The sequence below is a fragment of the Rhamphochromis longiceps genome, linkage group LG15 (genome assembly GCF_057381845.1).
Source record: "Rhamphochromis longiceps isolate RC_006_pf linkage group LG15, R_longiceps_female_GT1.1, whole genome shotgun sequence".
Lineage (NCBI taxonomy): Eukaryota > Metazoa > Chordata > Actinopteri > Cichliformes > Cichlidae > Rhamphochromis > Rhamphochromis longiceps.
Genome location: NC_140571.1, coordinates 7496453 through 7513641, shown reverse-complemented (window position 1 = coordinate 7513641; position 17189 = coordinate 7496453). Strand labels below are relative to the sequence as shown.

General features: G+C 40.7%; 2 protein-coding genes across 2 annotated transcripts; one reads left to right on the top strand and one right to left on the bottom strand.

Moving 5' to 3' along the window:
- Window positions 1–7910: 7910 nt before the first annotated feature.
- On the top strand, window positions 7911–13329 carry mrps18a (mitochondrial ribosomal protein S18A). Its single transcript, XM_085382560.1, has 6 exons — window positions 7911–8119; window positions 9303–9334; window positions 9617–9721; window positions 9813–9936; window positions 12606–12678; window positions 12777–13329. Exons 1-6 carry the CDS (start codon window positions 7972–7974, stop codon window positions 12919–12921), a joined length of 627 nt encoding a protein of 208 aa, XP_085238686.1. The 5' UTR covers window positions 7911–7971; the 3' UTR covers window positions 12922–13329.
- Window positions 13167–16928, bottom strand: rsph9 (radial spoke head component 9). The gene is made up of 5 exons (XM_085382559.1): window positions 16570–16928; window positions 16286–16454; window positions 15946–16075; window positions 15385–15528; window positions 13167–13677 (listed from the first exon to the last, which is right to left on the bottom strand). Exons 1-5 carry the CDS (start codon window positions 16794–16796, stop codon window positions 13517–13519), a joined length of 831 nt encoding a protein of 276 aa, XP_085238685.1. The 5' UTR covers window positions 16797–16928; the 3' UTR covers window positions 13167–13516.
- Window positions 16929–17189: the final 261 nt, after the last annotated feature.

The window sequence follows — 17189 nt, the reverse complement described above, 5'->3', positions numbered from 1 at the left end:
TTGCACGAAACCTTTACATAGCATCAGAAAGAAACCAATCCAATCTTTGATCTCCGCTCCCTAGTTGATAAAGCCTATATTTCTGTTTCCAGTTGCCTGCTCTAGTTGCTTTCTTTTCTCTTTACCTTATTTTAGAGCTGCAGAGACCTTACCAAACTCATTTCCTCGAAACGGTCTGATTGTGTTCAGTTGACTTCCTTGGATGCAACAGGCCTTACAAGTTAATCATCCAGGAAAGCCTCTTAGTGACAGCTATGCCTTAATTGCATACCAGACTGAGCCCATCAATTTGGACGCAGCAAATCCAAAATCCACAAATTCCATCTGCATGGGAATGAGTTATTCTGTCAAAACCCCTTGGTTCTCACTGAGAGAAATATACACAGAGCAGTATGAAACATGAGAAAGTCTTACTGGTCAGATTTGTATTAAAGGTGCCACCTCAAATTCTACTGTTCAGATCCCACGGTATCGCTAATACGACCCTCTTTGAGGTCTCCTTTTGTTTAGACTCTTCGGCAGAAGCTATCACCAGGGGCTTTCCAGCATTAAAAGCAAAACAAACAGTCCAGTGTGACAGTAAAAGGGGAAAGCATTGGACTGGGTTGGATTTATTTTTGCGAGAAGTGACCGTACCACTCTTCCTCATTCTGGTTTCATCTCGTTTGCTTATTCCATGCTGTGTTTTAGCAGTTTATCCAGGAAAGCTGGGCTGAAAACACTAACCTTTTCCACACAGCAATAACTTCCCACCATGACATCGAACCAACATTGCTTCAGGGTCCCTAAGCGCTTGCTGTGAAAATGTCAGACAAGCTCTTTTCATGTGAGGGAAATCCTATCTGATTTACTCCCCCTTCTTCCTCAGCTAAGGCGCCTATTTGTACAGGGCCATGTTTCATTTGAATATCAAAGCCGGTGAGGAGCTGGTCAGACACTTTAAATGACATTTTTTGGGCTTCTCTTGAGGAATGTGATTGCTTAAGTGCCCTCGACGGAGGGACCTGATCACAGACACAATGCATCCTTTGTGCCGTCAGTGTGACCGTAATCTCTATTTATCTACACTCTGAGCTCTGTGGATGAGATGAGCACAGAAGTCTATTTGCATCGCAGAGTGCGGCTTTTTTAAGCCTCACAGTTTAGATGGCATTTGAGAAATTGTTCACATTTTTGTCCATGAAACGGTGGCGCCACGATGGCGTACATGCTTCCGACATGACCTACTTGTCTTCACCATGCTTCATTCACCATTGATCACAAACCCAACTGTTGAGGAAATGCACAAGAGAGGCCCTGCTGAGATCTCTATTGCACTTTAAACTTGCTTATATTCAGCGCTAGATTCTCCCAAAGTCTAACAAACATGCTAAATTCATTAGCTTCTCATAAAACATTTACAGGGCTTACGTCTTCTGTGTCTCGTTGTGTGATTTGTGCGTGTGTGTGTATGGGTGACTGCACCTGCTTTGAATATGCGAAGAAAAAGGTAGACATTTTTGAAAGCTAACCTCATAACATTCACAAACACAATACTGGTAGAGTGAAACGCCTCCATATCTACTTTAAAGTGGTCCCAATGGTCCCAAATCACAATCCTCTACAAAAAAAAAAGTTAGTTTGCTACTCAGTTTTTTTGCAAACACATTAAAAACAAGCACGTAAGCTTGTTTTTAATGTGTTTGTTCTGAAAACAAACTACTAGACTCAATTCACTTAATTTTTTTGTATTGATATATGATGGTAAATCACAACAACAGTCACTTTACAGACAGAAAGACCCCAAATTACTAGACAGAAAACCCCCCAATAATTAGATGATGCCCAATGAACAAGTGCTTGTCGACAGTGGGAATGAAAGGGAAGAAACCTCTACCAGAACCAGGGTGAGGGAGGGGCAACCATCCGCCATGAGCAGTTGGGAGTGAAGGGAGCGAGACAAAACAAAAGACAAGTTGTGATAACTAATGATTAAATACAAGGTGGTGTGTAAGCACACAGGGAGTGAGAAAAGGTGAGTGAAGAAGAAACACTTATTGAATCAATGGATGCCCCCAGCAGCCTAGGCCTAATGCAGCACAATTAAGGAATGGTTCAGGGTCACCTGATCCAGACCTAACTATATGCTTTATCAAAAAGGAAAGTTTTAAAAGTCGAGAGGATGTCTGTCTCCTGAATCCAAACTGGGAGCTGGTTCCGTAGAAGAGACCCCTTAAAGGTGAATGCTCAGCCTCCCATTCTAATTTTAATAAGAACCACAAGCACTTGCGTTTCTGCTTGTCCTGCACGTCCAATGACATTGAAAGTTATGACAAAAAGTTCTTCATCTAATATCTTAAATATAAACTTAGCTGTCTTTTGCCTGCAGTATCCGATATTTCTCAAAAACTTGAGGCAACCTTGAGTTTCCATTGAGTGTTCCTGATCAAAATGCTGCAAGTATTTAGCCCCAAAGATGACTTTTTTAACCTTTACAAATATGCAACAGTGACATCCTGTTTAATTCACATCCTGTTTAATTTCAAAATGACCCAAATGTAGGACATACTATCATACAGGCATGCTGCATTAATAAATAAGGATTTTTAAATGTCTTGAATAGCAACACTGGAATGAGGCTAGAGAAGGCAACAAGAACAAAACAACACACAAATAAAGAAAGGAAGGAAGAAAACTGATACATAAGAAGAGTGATCTTTCAAAATAAATAATAGAAAAACTCAAAACCAAGATAGTGCCCCTAAGGGAGAACTCTAAGATGTCCCATGTAAGGAGTCCAAAGTCTTGGTGGATCATATGAAGGATGGCCCGAAGGATGTTCCAAATTGGCAGTGAATCAGTGACAGTGTAGACCCTTCAGGACCAAGGCAAGTGGAGGGTGGTGGGGACAGAAAACTTCTAGAGGCTGGATAGGAATCAAAAACCCTCATAAGGCAGAGACCCTCTGAGGGCAAAGCAAGCAGTTGGAAGGAAAGTTGTCAGAGGGGAGACAACTGGAGGTCAGGGCAGAATGCTAAATAAGCAGAAGGCTGGAAACCAGCCACCCTATAGTGCCTTGCAGACAGAGCAGACCTGCTCCTCAGGATCTGTCCTTGGCATGGGGTTGATGACAACAGGCAGACTTAGGGGTGTAGAGATTGGAAAACTGATTCAGATACAGGATGCAGGGTCGACGGAGGTGGACACCTCTGGGGAATATTTGGCAGGTCAGCCAAGTCTGAGGCACAGGAACTGTAGCCCAACTCAGAATGTGAGACATTAGTCGTCTCTGACCAAGGTACATCAAAGATGACCTACTCAAGGGGCAATGAGACATTGGCTGACTTTTTTGGCTGAATTAGACAGTCACTTCTGATTCATGATAGGTCAGAATGAGGACTCAATTGTGGTGGCGAGAGGCAATTACAAACTCAGTGGGAATAGTGGCTTGGCTTACTTACTGATGCAGATTTAGTTTCGGCTGACTCAAGAATAGTTTGGTGCTGGTTAACCCAAGAACAAGAGTTACTGACCAAAACAGGATGAGGTATTGCAAGACTGTGGAAGTGCCAGGCTTGGCATTTGCTGATCATGGCAGGAGCCTGTTAATGCACTTCACATGAAGTCAGACATCAAAATTTCCAAGTTCCCAGTCAGAATGACTCGAATGCCCCCTCAGATTTCCAAGTCTGGAAGTTGGAGCAGCTTCACCAGCCTTGGCAGAAGTGACCATAAAAAGTAATGCACTGAAAAAAGAGAGCTGTTGGAACAACTTGATTATATAATGTCAAATTGTAACACCTGATTTAATTAAGTTTAGAATTGGTACCTTAAGTTCACAAATCACATCAGTCAGACAAAAGTTACACACAGTGCACAATAAAGCCAACACGCACACTTACACTCACACTTTCACTGTCACTTACACTTCCAGTCAAATGTTTGGACACACCTTCTCATTCAATGTGTTTGCTTTGTTTTCATGACTATTTACATTGTAGATTCTCAGTGAAGGAATTACGGAATACAGAATTATGTAGTATACAAAAAAGTGTGAAATAAGTCAAAACATGTTTTATATTTTAGATTCTTTAAAATAGCCATCATTGGCTTTGATTACTGCTTTGCACACTCTTAGCATTCTTTCCATGAGCTCCATGAGGTCGTCACCTGAAATGGTTTGCCAACAGTCACCATCTCGTCTGGGTGTAGGTCAGGTGACCAGTTGGCCAGGCCATCTGGCTCAGCACATCATCACTCCCCTTCTTGGTCAAATAGCCCTTACACAGCCTGGAGGTGCGTTCGGGCTCATTGTCCTATTGAAAAATAACCCATATGGTTTGCATTTAGTTGCAAACCAGATGGGTGGGATGGTGTGTCGCTGCAGTGGCTATGGTAGCCATGCTGGTTCAGTGTGCCTTCAGTTTTGAATAAATTCCCAACAGTGTCACCAGCAAAGCACCCGCACCATCACACCTCCTCCTCCATGCTTCATGGTGGGAACCATGCATGTAGAGATGATCCATTTACCTTTTCTGCAATACACAAAAACACGACAGGTGGAACCAAAGATCTCAAATTTGGACTCGTCAGGCAAAAGCATGGCTACTTTGAGGAATCTAAAATATCTAATCTAAAATCTAAAATATAAGATATATTTAGAGTTATTTAGCATTTTTTTCTTTGCTACATTATTCCATATACACTCAACAAAAATATAAACGCAACACCTTTGTTACTGCTCCCATTCCCCATGGGATGGACGTAGAGACCTAAAATTCATTCCAGATACACATTATAACCATCCCTCCCAAACAGTGGTCACAAATCAGTCCAAATGTGTGGTAGTGGGCACATCTGCTATATTGAGATAATCCATCCCACCTCACAGGTGTGCCACATCAGGATGCTGATCTGACATCATGAGTAGTGCACAGGTGTACCTCAGACTGCCCACAACAAAAGGCCACCCTGGAATGTGCAGTTTTGTCTCACAGCAAAATGCCACAGATGCCACAAGCAATGAGGGAGCGTGCAATTGGCATGCTGACAGCAGGAATGTCAACCAGATCTGTCGCCCGTGCATTGAATGTTCATTTCTCAACCATAAGCCGTCTCCACAGGCGTTTCAGAGAATATGGCAGCACATCCAACCGGCCTCACAACCGCAGACCTCGTGTAACCACACCAGCCCAGGACCTCCACATCCAGCAGGTTCACCTCCAAGATCGTCTGAGACCAGCCACCCAGACAGCTGCTGGAACAATTGGTTTGCACAACCAAACAATTTCTGCACAAACTGTCAGAAACCGTCTCAGGGACGCTCAACTGCATGCCCGTCGTCCTCATCTGGGTCTTGACCTGACTCCAGCTCGTCTTCGTAACAGACTTGTGTGGGCAAATGCTCACATTCGATGGCGTCTGGCACGTTGGAGAGGTGTGCGCTTCACGGATGAATCATGGTTCACATTGTTCAGGGCAGATGGCAGCTGAGAATGTCCCAGTTCTTGCATGGCCAGCATACTCACCGGACATGTCACCCATTGAGCATGTTCGAGATGTGCTTGACCGGCGTATACGACAGCGTGTACCAGTTCCCACGAATATCCAACAACCTCGCACAGCCATTGAAGTGGAGTGGACCAACATTCCACAGGCCACAATTGACAATCTGATAGACTCCATGCGACGATGTGTTGCACTGCATGAGGCAAATGGTGGTCACACCAGATACTGACCGGTTCTGGGTCCCCAGACCCCCAATAGCGCAAAAAACTGCACATTCCAGGGTGGCCTTTTGTTGTGGGCAGTCTGAGGTACACCTGTGCACTACTCATGATGTCAGATCAGCATCCTGATGTGGCACACCTGTGAGGTGGGATGGATTATCTCAATATAGCAGATGTGCCCACTACCACACATTTGGACTGATTTGTGACCACTGTTTGGGAGGGATGGTTATATTGTGTATCTGGAATGAATTTTAGGTCTCTACGTCCATCCCATGGGGAATGGGAGCAGTAACAAAGGTGTTGCGTTTAAATTTTTGTTGAGTGTATCTTGCTTCATATATTTGATGTCTTCAGTATGTACCTATAACATAGGAAGTAGTAAAAATAATAATAATAAAAAAAAAAACATTAAATGAGGTGTGTTCAAACTTTTGACTGGTAGTGTACCTTTCACCAGTTGTTCTTTGCTTTTTTTAAATTTGCACACTCAACATCGTTCTTCTGAGTTATCAGAAAGGCGACATATGCTTGAATTGTTCAACCAAGGACTTGACTTCTAGTGGTCAGAACTAATACCAAAAGTACCTCATTAGCCACTCTAGCTAGTGTAGTTTGTCATTACGGGGTGATCGTGGCTCAAGAGTTGGCAGTTCGTCTTGTAATTGGAAGGTTTGCCGGTTTGAGCCCCGGCTCGGACAGTCTCGGTCGTTGTGTCCTTGGGCAAGACACTTCACCCGTTGCCTACTGGTGGTGGTCAGAGGGCCTAGTGACGCCAGTGTCCGGCAGCCTCGCCTCTGTCAGTGCGCCCCAGGGCAGCTGTGGCTACAACTTAGTTTGCCATCGCCAGTGTGTGAATGGGTGGATGACTGAATGTAGTGTAATGTGCTTCGGGGTCCTTTGGGACTAAGCGCTATACAAATACAGGCCATTTGTTGGGTTATTTTGACCTCTCTAAGAAAAACCAATAATTAAATAATAATGATAATAAAAAAAAAAAAACCATTTTATTAGAGAAAATGTGCATTTAAGCAGCAGATTTTTTTTTATGTAACACTTATTACTAGCTTGGCTTGAAAGCTAGAACTTACCCTGAGGAAAGTTTTTTTTTTAACTTATCTCATGATGTAGGAGCAGTTAAGGGTTTCATCAAGGTCAAGGTTTTTTTAAACAGATAAAGCCTAGAGCAGAGAGTCTAAATGCTTAGAAAACAGCAAAGAAAGAAAGAAAGAAAGAAAGAAAGAAAGAAAGAAAGAAAGAAAGAAAGAAAGTGGACAATGGCATAGTGTTCAGATGCTAACGTTATCAAACATCAGATACTTTATCTTCCTCTTTATCTGTCCCCAAAGAGTCTACCTGTATCTTTTGCTTTCTGCTCAAAATGTTTGGCATGTTCTGTACAATACTTGTGTTGGTGTCTCTCATACTTCTACATCTGATGAGTACGGCTTGGATAGAGATGACCCTATCTCTAAAATCTAAAAAACAACATCAAAAGGATAAAAGCATTGAGAGGATCCAAAAACACATGCTGTGGTTTAGACTAGGCGTTATTTGTCCTTCCTCTAGGACATTGAGTTTAAATCTTCCTTGAAGGCAATTGACTTGTACTGTTATACTAGATCTCTCTCTGGGTTTAAAAAAAAATCTCTGAAGCACGCTGCCCCGTTTTGCTGGTTTTCTCCTGTGTATTAGATAAATTGCATACATATCAGCGTGGCATGTCTTTATTGATTTTTCTCTTGTGTTTAATTTTGCCTGATATTCTGCTGCTGTGTTGTTTGTGGGTTAATCTATTAGTTAGATTTCAATCTCAGATTGCGTTTTGTCATCCTTTGAGGCTATAGGCTTACATTTCATGAAGGTTCATAAATCTAGGAATTAATCTCATTGGACTTGAAAATTTATTTACTTTTGGATATAAAGCTCTTTTATAAAAGTCGCTTATTAAAAAAATAACAAGGTTATCCAAAAGTAACAACATATAAAGCTTTTTTAAAGTCAGTTATTAAAACAACTAAAACAAACAAATGTCATACACGAACATGGGAACAAAAATGTACAATGATATTTCTGTAGTTGTGTAACCTGTGGGATTCCCCCCCTTTTTTTTGTCCCTCTTAGATGTAATAAGCGGTTTTCGCCATCGGTGTCGCTCTTTTATTCTCGCGAGAATAACAGACAGGAAGGAACCGCCATTAAAATGTAGGAGAAGAAGAAGAAGAAGACAGGAAGGAACGAAGGAGAAAGTCAAGAATTAAACATGGCAGCCCGCAGTGTGTTCAGGTCTCTCTGGACCTCATTTGCGGGCTTAAAACTTGAATCCAGAAGCACCAACTTGAGTTCTTTAAGGACGATAAGTGTTCCTCAGCTTACTTCTTTAACTATCCAGAAAAGGGGGATTCGTCAAGGTGAGACATGTGTGCAAACGTTACAGCTTTAGCCTGTCGGTGGGATAACTAGCATGTTTTGCTAAATACACCGCATGTTTTTCATTTCCTATCACTTATAGGACACGCTATTCTCCTGTTGTGTTTTCCAATAAAGAGACAATACATTAGTTAAATGATGACGACCACATCTGCGTGAAACGTCAGTCGGCAGCGTCTGAAGGTGTTGACTTTTCAGTTAACTTTCCTGAGGCTTATGCCTTATGTACTGCAAGAACTTCTGAAACCTTTAAGGAGCTTCTTTTTTCAGCTTTCTAACAAAGTTATAGAACCCATTAAAATAATTTTAAAATGTCAGTAAGATTGCGTTGAAAAATCCACATTTTACCAAAATCAAAAACAAGCCTAACAGCATATTCTAATACAGGTACTACATTCATCAAAACAATCTCAACAATTCAGCACGTGCATAAATATTATATAATATGCATTAATATAAAGATTAGTTGTTCATCTTTAACAACTAACTTTATGATAGTTAAAATGAATGAACTTCTTTCATTTTCGGAATTAAAGGAAATTATAGATATCTAGTTTGAATTTGGTAGACCCAAGACGGATCAAACAGAGTAAAATATTACTTTGAAACTAGTAATGTAAAGATTTTAATATTGCATTGTAAGAAGTTGTAGTCATCTGTTCTCACATTAGAATCAAGAAATGCAGATTTCTGTAGCTTTAACCAGATGTGTTAAAGCTACAGGAATAGCTTTAACAGTTAATGAAAATAGTTTGAAAGATCAATTCTGTTGATAGTTTTGGAGTTAGTAGTTGAACGAGTAATATTGATTGTTGACTAAAATGAAAAAGCACTGTTTATATCTACAATTACAGACTAGTAAAACTTGAATCTAGGATTTTTATTGTCAATTACAATGTCAGTGTGGAAACCACTTTTGTTTCCACTATGCAGTAGTTGGCACTGTCACCTCACAATGATTGTGATTGGTGGTCTGTATCTTGGTGTTAGCCCTGCGACAGACTGTCCAGGGTGTACTAGGACCTCTCACCCCATGACTGCTGGGCTCCAGCCTCAGAGCATCCTACTTTGGAATAAAACAACATTTAATACATGAATTAGTGAAATTCAACTGCCAAATTAAAATTTAATGTAAAGTCTGATGTTTCATAATGTCTGTTGCAGTGGTGGAGAAGCAAGATGGTAAAACAACAAATGTAAGTAAAGCTCAGAACCATTCAAAATTTTATTGTTGTGAAGTTAAATAATTGCAAAACTTTTTTTGAATCATCGTTTTGGATAATTACACAAAACATTTTGATGTATTTTAATAAGGCCTAATATAAATACGTAATAAACTCTGTAACCAGCAGTGAGAGACCATGTTGGAGTTGAGGAGTATTATTCCGCACTTGTAAATAAATAGCAAATGCTATTAGTATAATAAAAATGCTTTGATTCTGATAAAGTAACTGTCATATCTCTTATTTTTATGTTAGATTGAAGGACACATTCTGGAAGTTCCAGTCGGAGCACAGCCTCCAAATCCCACAGCCAAGTGTCCAATCTACAGATGGAATCTGCAGAACAAATACAACTACACAGTAAATACTTTCACTGTTATTAGTGACATTATTATTAATATTACTGTATTAGCCTGATTTTCTCTTTCTTTTTTGTATTTTCCCTTCCCAGGATGTCTTGTTGCTCAGTCAGTTCATCAGGTCAGATGGAGGGATGTTGCCCAGGAGAGTCACTGGTCTCTGTCCAGAAGAGCACCGCAAGATTGCCATTTGTGTACAGATGGCTCACAGAGCAGGTCAGTGGAAGTCCTGCTGTTGCGCTTTAAGTTTTTAAGTTACCCATCAGTAGCACCTCCACAGCTCTAGACACGTGTCATATATCATGAAGCCTCCTTGTACTTTCTTTCCACCTGTAAGTGGGTTATTTAGTTTACTCAGATAAAATAAATACAAAGGTTAATAGCCACTTTGTCTGAGTCTATTTTTAATTAGCTTGGGTTCAGCGGAGTGACTTTTATGTGTCCTTTATTTAGCAAGGTAAAAATGTTTGACAATAAAAATGGTCTTTTTCAAAACAGATGTAGCCAAGAGGGCAGCAAATTGTAACAAATGTAACATAGCAGTTATATATAGACATTTTAAGAGGCCAGACAGGAATGAATTGATTATAATGTTGGTGCAGTAATGCAGCACTTGCAAAACAGGTCACAAGAAACAAAAGAATTTAGTGTTTGGCAGTCAGTCGTTTTTTAAGCACGGCAAGGGAACAAACTGTACACTGATCATGATTTTCATACTTTTCCTGAGCCTGTCAGAGTATTTCTGCTGCATTAAACACGCACGAGGGGTCAGAAGATCACAGCATAGTTAATTCTTGGCTTTTTCTCTTGCTTTGAGAGATTTCACCTGAGTACACAATTTTGAAACCCCTCTAAGTCTTTCTGCTAAAGATTTATGTGCATTTTGTTAATACCCAGTCATCATGCTGACTTGTTGCTAATGAATCTAATGAATTCCTAATGAGTGAGAAATTCCACCTGTTGGACCCTTCCAACATTTTTCCTGTTTTAATATAAAACATTGATATAGTCATTGTGATACAACCCACTATTTTTCAGGGCTATCAGTTATCTTATATGGATGAATACTAGCAACATGCATTACTATATAATATTTGTTGGTAATTCCATTAAAAGACGGCAGAGAGATGCAGTTCAGTGAGTCCTGTTATTGGAGGGAGAGCCTAGCAGACACTGAATGGCTCTAGCTGCCTGTGTCAACAAATGCAACTGTGTCCTTAACTCCAGTATTCAGGTGGATGAGTTGTTTTAAAAACAAGTCTGGTCATGAAATTTCCTCTCTGCTAAATATTTCACAGTTAGTATTATTACAATAAAGTAGAAGTGATTTGGAACGACAGAAAATCAGATATGAACTGATAGGCCATGTAAAATTAGAGTGGGGTTATGGGATGCTAAGGCACTTACTGCACTGAGGTCAAATCAACTTTCTGCAGAGTACTCACTACAGACCTCCAAGCTTCATGTGGCCTTCAGATAAGCTCAAGAACAGTGTGTAGAGAGGTTCATGGAGTGCGTTTTCATGGCCGAGCAGCTGCATCCAAGCCTTAAATCACCATGCTGTCTGGCAATCCGATGGATGAGTCTGGGTTTGGTGTTTGTCATGAAACCAGTACTTGTGTGACTGCATTGTGCCAAGTGTAAAGTTTGGTGGAGGGAGGATTATGGTGTGGGAGTTGTTTTTTTTTAGGAGTTGGGCTTGCACCCTTAGTTCCAGTGAGAGAAACTCTTGATGTTTCAGCATCCCAAGACATTTTGGACAATTTCACTCCCCAACGGGGCAGGGATAGCTCAGTAGGTGGAGTGGTGGCCCCGTGATCGGAAGGTCGGGGGTTCGATTCCCCTGAACAGCTACCCTGAGGTACCCCTGAGCAAGGTACCATCCCTACACACTGCTCCCCGGGCGCCCAATTGCTGCCCACTGCTTCACTGAGTGAATGGGTTAAATGCAGAGAGGAATTTCCCCACGGGGATCAATAAAGTACACTTTCTTTCTTTCTTTGTGGGATCAGTTTGGGTTTGACCCCTTCTGGTCCAACATGACTACTCACCAGTGTACAAAGCAAGGTCCAAAAAGAAATGGATGAGTGAGTTTAGTGTGGAAGAACTTGACTGGCCTGCGCAGAGTCACCTCACCCGACAGAACACCTTTGGGATTAGAGTGGAGACTGTGAGTCAGGCCTGGTCGTGAAACATCAGTGTTTGACCTCACAAATGTGCTTCTGGAAGAAATGCCCAAAAATTCCCATAAACGCTCTTAAACCTTGTGGAAAGCCTTCCGAGAAGATTTGAAGCTGTTATAGCCGCAAAGGTTAGGCTGACGTCATATTAACGCCTATGGATTAAGAATCAGATATCCTTGAGTTCATATGCGTGTAAAAGCAAACAAGCGAATACTTTTGGCAGTACACTGCATTTTCTTTGTACTTTTCAAAATCAAGCACAAATAATTTTAACTTTTGAGTTCTGTTTATACCTTCATTTTACAAAGCATCACAGCTTGTTATGAAAGGTTTGAATTTGACACTGCCTAAAGGCAAATAATTGTGCAACCTGGACCAAGACATGATAGTAGGGTTGTAAACTTGTTCTTGCTTGTTCCTCAAGTCTTTTATTCATTTTAGAACAACCTGAATTTGTCTGCTTCACGTGTTTATCATCTACTACGCAGACGATAAACACTGTCAGCTGTAACATTACATTAAATGAAAACTGAGCAGTAATTTGGTGACTGTAATGACAGTGAGAAGTAAATCTTAATGTGTCATCAGTACATTGTCTTTTATAACTGTCTTTTGAGAGTTTGTAACAGTATTTATTTTTTTTAATACAAGTACTGAGAAATTTAAGTTAATAAATGCATCTTGTTATTTTGTGTGTTCAAGGTCTGCTTCCTGACCATAAACCCAAACTTCCAGAAGACCATGTCCCAAAGAGACCCAAGCCCAAACTTAACAGGTGACGCATGTATCTATGTCTGCGTATGCTTTTTTTTCAGCATTTGTATCCAGCGCAGTGCTGTTAATAATTCCCCTGCACCTCTGTTTGTTGTACAGATACCTGACTCGCTGGTCCATTGACTCAGTGAAACCCATCTATAAAACTGGACTGAAGTGGTGTAAGAAGCGTATGCCTGTTGGCCACCCAATACTAAAGAACAATGTGCGTTATGGTGTCAAGCCCTTGTACATAAAACACTGAAGGACCAAAAGCCTGAAAGATTGGTACAACTGGAGGAAAGTGGGTGGACCCATTTATTCAGGGATGAAACCACCAGATCCCTGACTGCTAACCTTGACCGTTGTCATACAGTTCTGAGAAGGGAGGAAACAATTCCTAAAAGCTTCATCCATCTGTGTTTATTCTAACTTTTGTTTATTAAGCTGAGTCACTCTTTTAATGAATCACACTCAGACCCACCCGACACCATCTATTCTGGCTGTTGCTTTTCAAAAAAAAGAAAAAAAAAAGAAAGAAACTCTTGAAGGAAACCTGCTGACAACTTAATGCAAGCAACAACCTGATCAGTGTTACAGTTTCAAAGTAGGTGGTATGGTGACTGTGTATACTCAATGCAACACAGATGTGAAAATAAAATATGTGTGTTTACTCTGCCTCTCAACATGTGTTTACTGTGTAGGCACGGCCTTTGTGAATTGGAAGTAAACACAACAAAAAGTCTGTAGACACTAAACTGACTGTACCAACCTAGTTTTATTTGTTTTATAATACAACAAGATCTTAGCAGATTTTGGTTTTGTGAATTACTGAGAGTATGCAGCTTGAAAAAAAGCTTTTATAGCATGAAAGGAAGGTCCAAATTCTTGGTCCCGTCACCTATATAGATGTATCCATGCTGTGGTGTCATTGGCACGTGGTAGAAGGTCAGGCCGAACCACAGCAGACTGCGAAGCACGCACACTTTTCTTGCGAACTCAAACTGAAGACTCCAAGATCCTAGACACAAACACACAAGACTTGTAAACAGTTAATAGGAAAAGCAGGACGCTGCTAAATTATGTTCTCCAACAGAACCGTGAAGCTGAGCTGAAATAAAGGCTAAACACTAATCTTTGGAAATCTTACACTATTCAGCCAGAGGATACACCAATGAATCACGCTTTTGTGCTTTTGATGTCTATAGTCTAACCCGTTTGCCAAGTATGTTCGGGGTGTGACCATGAACGCCAAGAACCTAGGGAATTAAAACAATGATTTAATTGGACCTGCTACTATGAAAACGTGATTACATAAAAGAGTTTAAAGGCCAATATTTTAAAAAAAAAAAGTTGCAACTTTCCTGTTTCTGGATTTGATTTCAAAATATGATGCAACTAAAAGTAAAAAAAACCACGTCAACAGTATGTAATGTGCGTAGCAGAAGGCGAAACAAACTTAAATCAGGAGCTGGAAGCGGTTTGAGGGATGGTTAAGGAAAAGGGGGAGAGCCCAGCTTTGGGTCTCAGAGGAAAGCACCTGTCTTTTGGTGGAGATACATGATCCTGTTTTTCCCCTAGTGTCCCGTTAAGAAATGTTAACTCTTTATCCTTTCAGGCAGGAACATGCAATCCGCTGCAGTGAGCGTGGCACTGAAACAGCTGTGTGCTGTCTGCTTTAGACATGATGCAGCTGACATCCACATCAACACAAAGAACACACACCGACTTGTACACATGTGGAAGCTCTCTGTCAGACATCTGCTGCATGTTTGGTTAAGGGTGCTAAACCTTTTTTTCTCTCTCTCCCTCACACACCCTGTTAAATCCAGACACTTACTCTTTACATTCACTCTGGTCTGGAGCATATCCAGTCGCTAACCTCGCAGACATGACTTTGCATGTCTGCTTTCACATTATTCTTTGCACAGTGTTCACTGTTGATGTTTTCCTGCTATGTGTGATAGTTTTTTTCCCCAATAATGTGCAGCCAGGATTATCATGTCATGCTTTCTGCTACATTGCCACATAATGATAGATGGTAGTAGTCTGTAGATGATATTATAGTTTGAGTTTGACTCCCATCCAAATGTGAGAAAATTCCATTAATCATGCAACATCAGTTTGGTTGGTGGTCCTATTTTACTGGTTTCTCTCCTGGTTCTCATTTTCCTCTCTCCCCTCAGGAATTGTTTATGGTAGAAGGCCAAAATCAAATTAATGTGCACCAAATCCTGTACTCAAAGCCCAGATATTCCAAATCCAAAAAGCCTGAGTGTCAGACCAAAGCATATAAACTCTGGGTAAGTAGACACAGGGAAATTCTTCTAAGCATATATTCCCAAAAATCCTTCCCATGTGGCTGGTATGTTAATGTCAGACGGTTTTAGAGGTTTGTGTTTATTGGTAGCCTCACTTGAACAACCGTTTTACTGGTAAAATTATGCAATTTGTTTCCACTTGGAAGAAGACCCTTATGGTTTTCAAACAGCTGAATCACCACAAGCGTTTTCTGTGAAAATCACCCCTTGTAATGTAGCACAGGAAATGGAACACATGTTAACGTCAAATCACCGCCCAATTCTGCTGAGATCAGTTATAAAATAAGAGCAATTAGCAGAAAATGAAATACTTGTTAAAAACAAATCTTAGGACCTGCACTGTTGAATTTATGCAATGAAAAAAATGTGACTGTGTGTTCAGGACAGATTAAGCTCTGTAGTGTCACCTTTCGGAATGTCATCACTGAGTGCATCCAGATAGTCCATTGCTGGGTTCCAATCACCCATGTCCAGGGCAGATTTCTTCTTATTTTTTGATTGTCTGAAGTGAAGGAAATTGTCAAGCTTCCTTGCTTCTGCCTCAGACAGACCTGAAGAAAAAAAAAAATCACACAATCTTGCCCATGTTTTACAAAAGATACAACAAAATACTGTATTTGTTGTTGATAAATGCAATAACATGTCATTTTGTATGACATCAACGTTCACCATCATGTTGGCCCAAAGGTAACATGAAAAGGAATAACAGAAACAATGCACTTGTTTTAGTAGCCAAAAGTTTGTTGGCTGGCAAACTTAAGACAAGCCTTTCATGTGCCTTCTTGACTAGGGGAACATTATGGGTGCTGCAAGGTTTCAATCCATTACAGTGCGTTACCAATGCTGTTCTTGATGACCGTGGTCCTCCCAACTGCCTTCAGATCATTAAGAGACTGTTCATTTCTTTGTAAGTGAAGTGAAGCAAGGGGATCAAATTGTTATTTCCCCCACAGTATATACATATTTACCACAGAAGCTGCGGTTGAGCTGGACAAGACCACGTGGACTCTTGATGAAGGCACCACGAGGCACCACAGACACTTCTGCATCGATCTGATGAACGGACACTGCCAGTCTTTTTTCCTCAGTTACTGTTATCTGTAACCAATATAAGCCAGAAAAAGAAGAAGAAAACTAAATCAAACATTTGTCTTGTTTTTTTTACATTGTGTTCAGTTTGGTTGCATGTAGATTCTTGTTTGAATTCATTGCATCATCGAACACTGCAGTAACACTGAATGGAACAGGAAAACACTTCATCCTGTAATTCAATTCGCTGTCTTACTAAACAGCACTGATCACACTTACCACTGCCTTCTCATTTACAGGCTCATTTCCCTTTCCTTGCCTGTGGATCTCTTGATGTTCATACACAAATGACGGGTCTCCCATGAAGCGACCCTTTGTAGCTTTGGACACTTCCTCTATCATAGCGTCTGAGGCAGGGGGAAGTAGGAACCAGTCCATGCAGTTCAAGCTGGAGTTAACACCACAAAATAGCAGCCCAATGGTATATCTCACGATCTTAAATAAATGTACAGTGGCTAAAATTAAAAATAAAATAAAAAAGACACTTGAAGCGGATGTCTTACCTATACAGGTTCTTTTTGTCTTTCATCTCATCTTCTCCTCTCCCCTGAGCAATAAAATAAACCCCATTAATTCCTAATATTTTACCCCAAAACAACACTCGACTGAACTTGTAGTTTTTCTTCAGGAGCACTAAGGAAGACTCCAGGGCGGTTCTTTGCTCGAGGGTTAAAATATGTCCACTACCAGCAACGAGCTCCAAAGAATAATACAACGAATTTGAGTCCATTATGTAACAGCTACAAGCTTTTACAAAGTCGTTTTCAATTAAATTAACGTGTTTTTTCCGACTATTTGTTAGCTAAAATAACAGCTAAAAAGCCCTACAGGTCGTGTCTTTGCACTCTAATGGCAACAAACACAGTTGCCATGGTTACGCAGGGTTATTCGCTCATCGTGTTTATTTACTATTTATAACTCCCCCCCCCAAGTGTTTCGTGCCTCTACGGGACATAACGATTAAAACAGACACGAAACATAGTTCATGTCGGGCGTGTTTGCTTATGATGTTTCCATAAACCAGACCACGAGCGACTGACGTCATCAACTCAAGTGTGTGCGTGCTAGCAGCGGTTCGGGGTGAAGCAGGCGGATAAAGTGCATAAACTTATAAATGTCAACC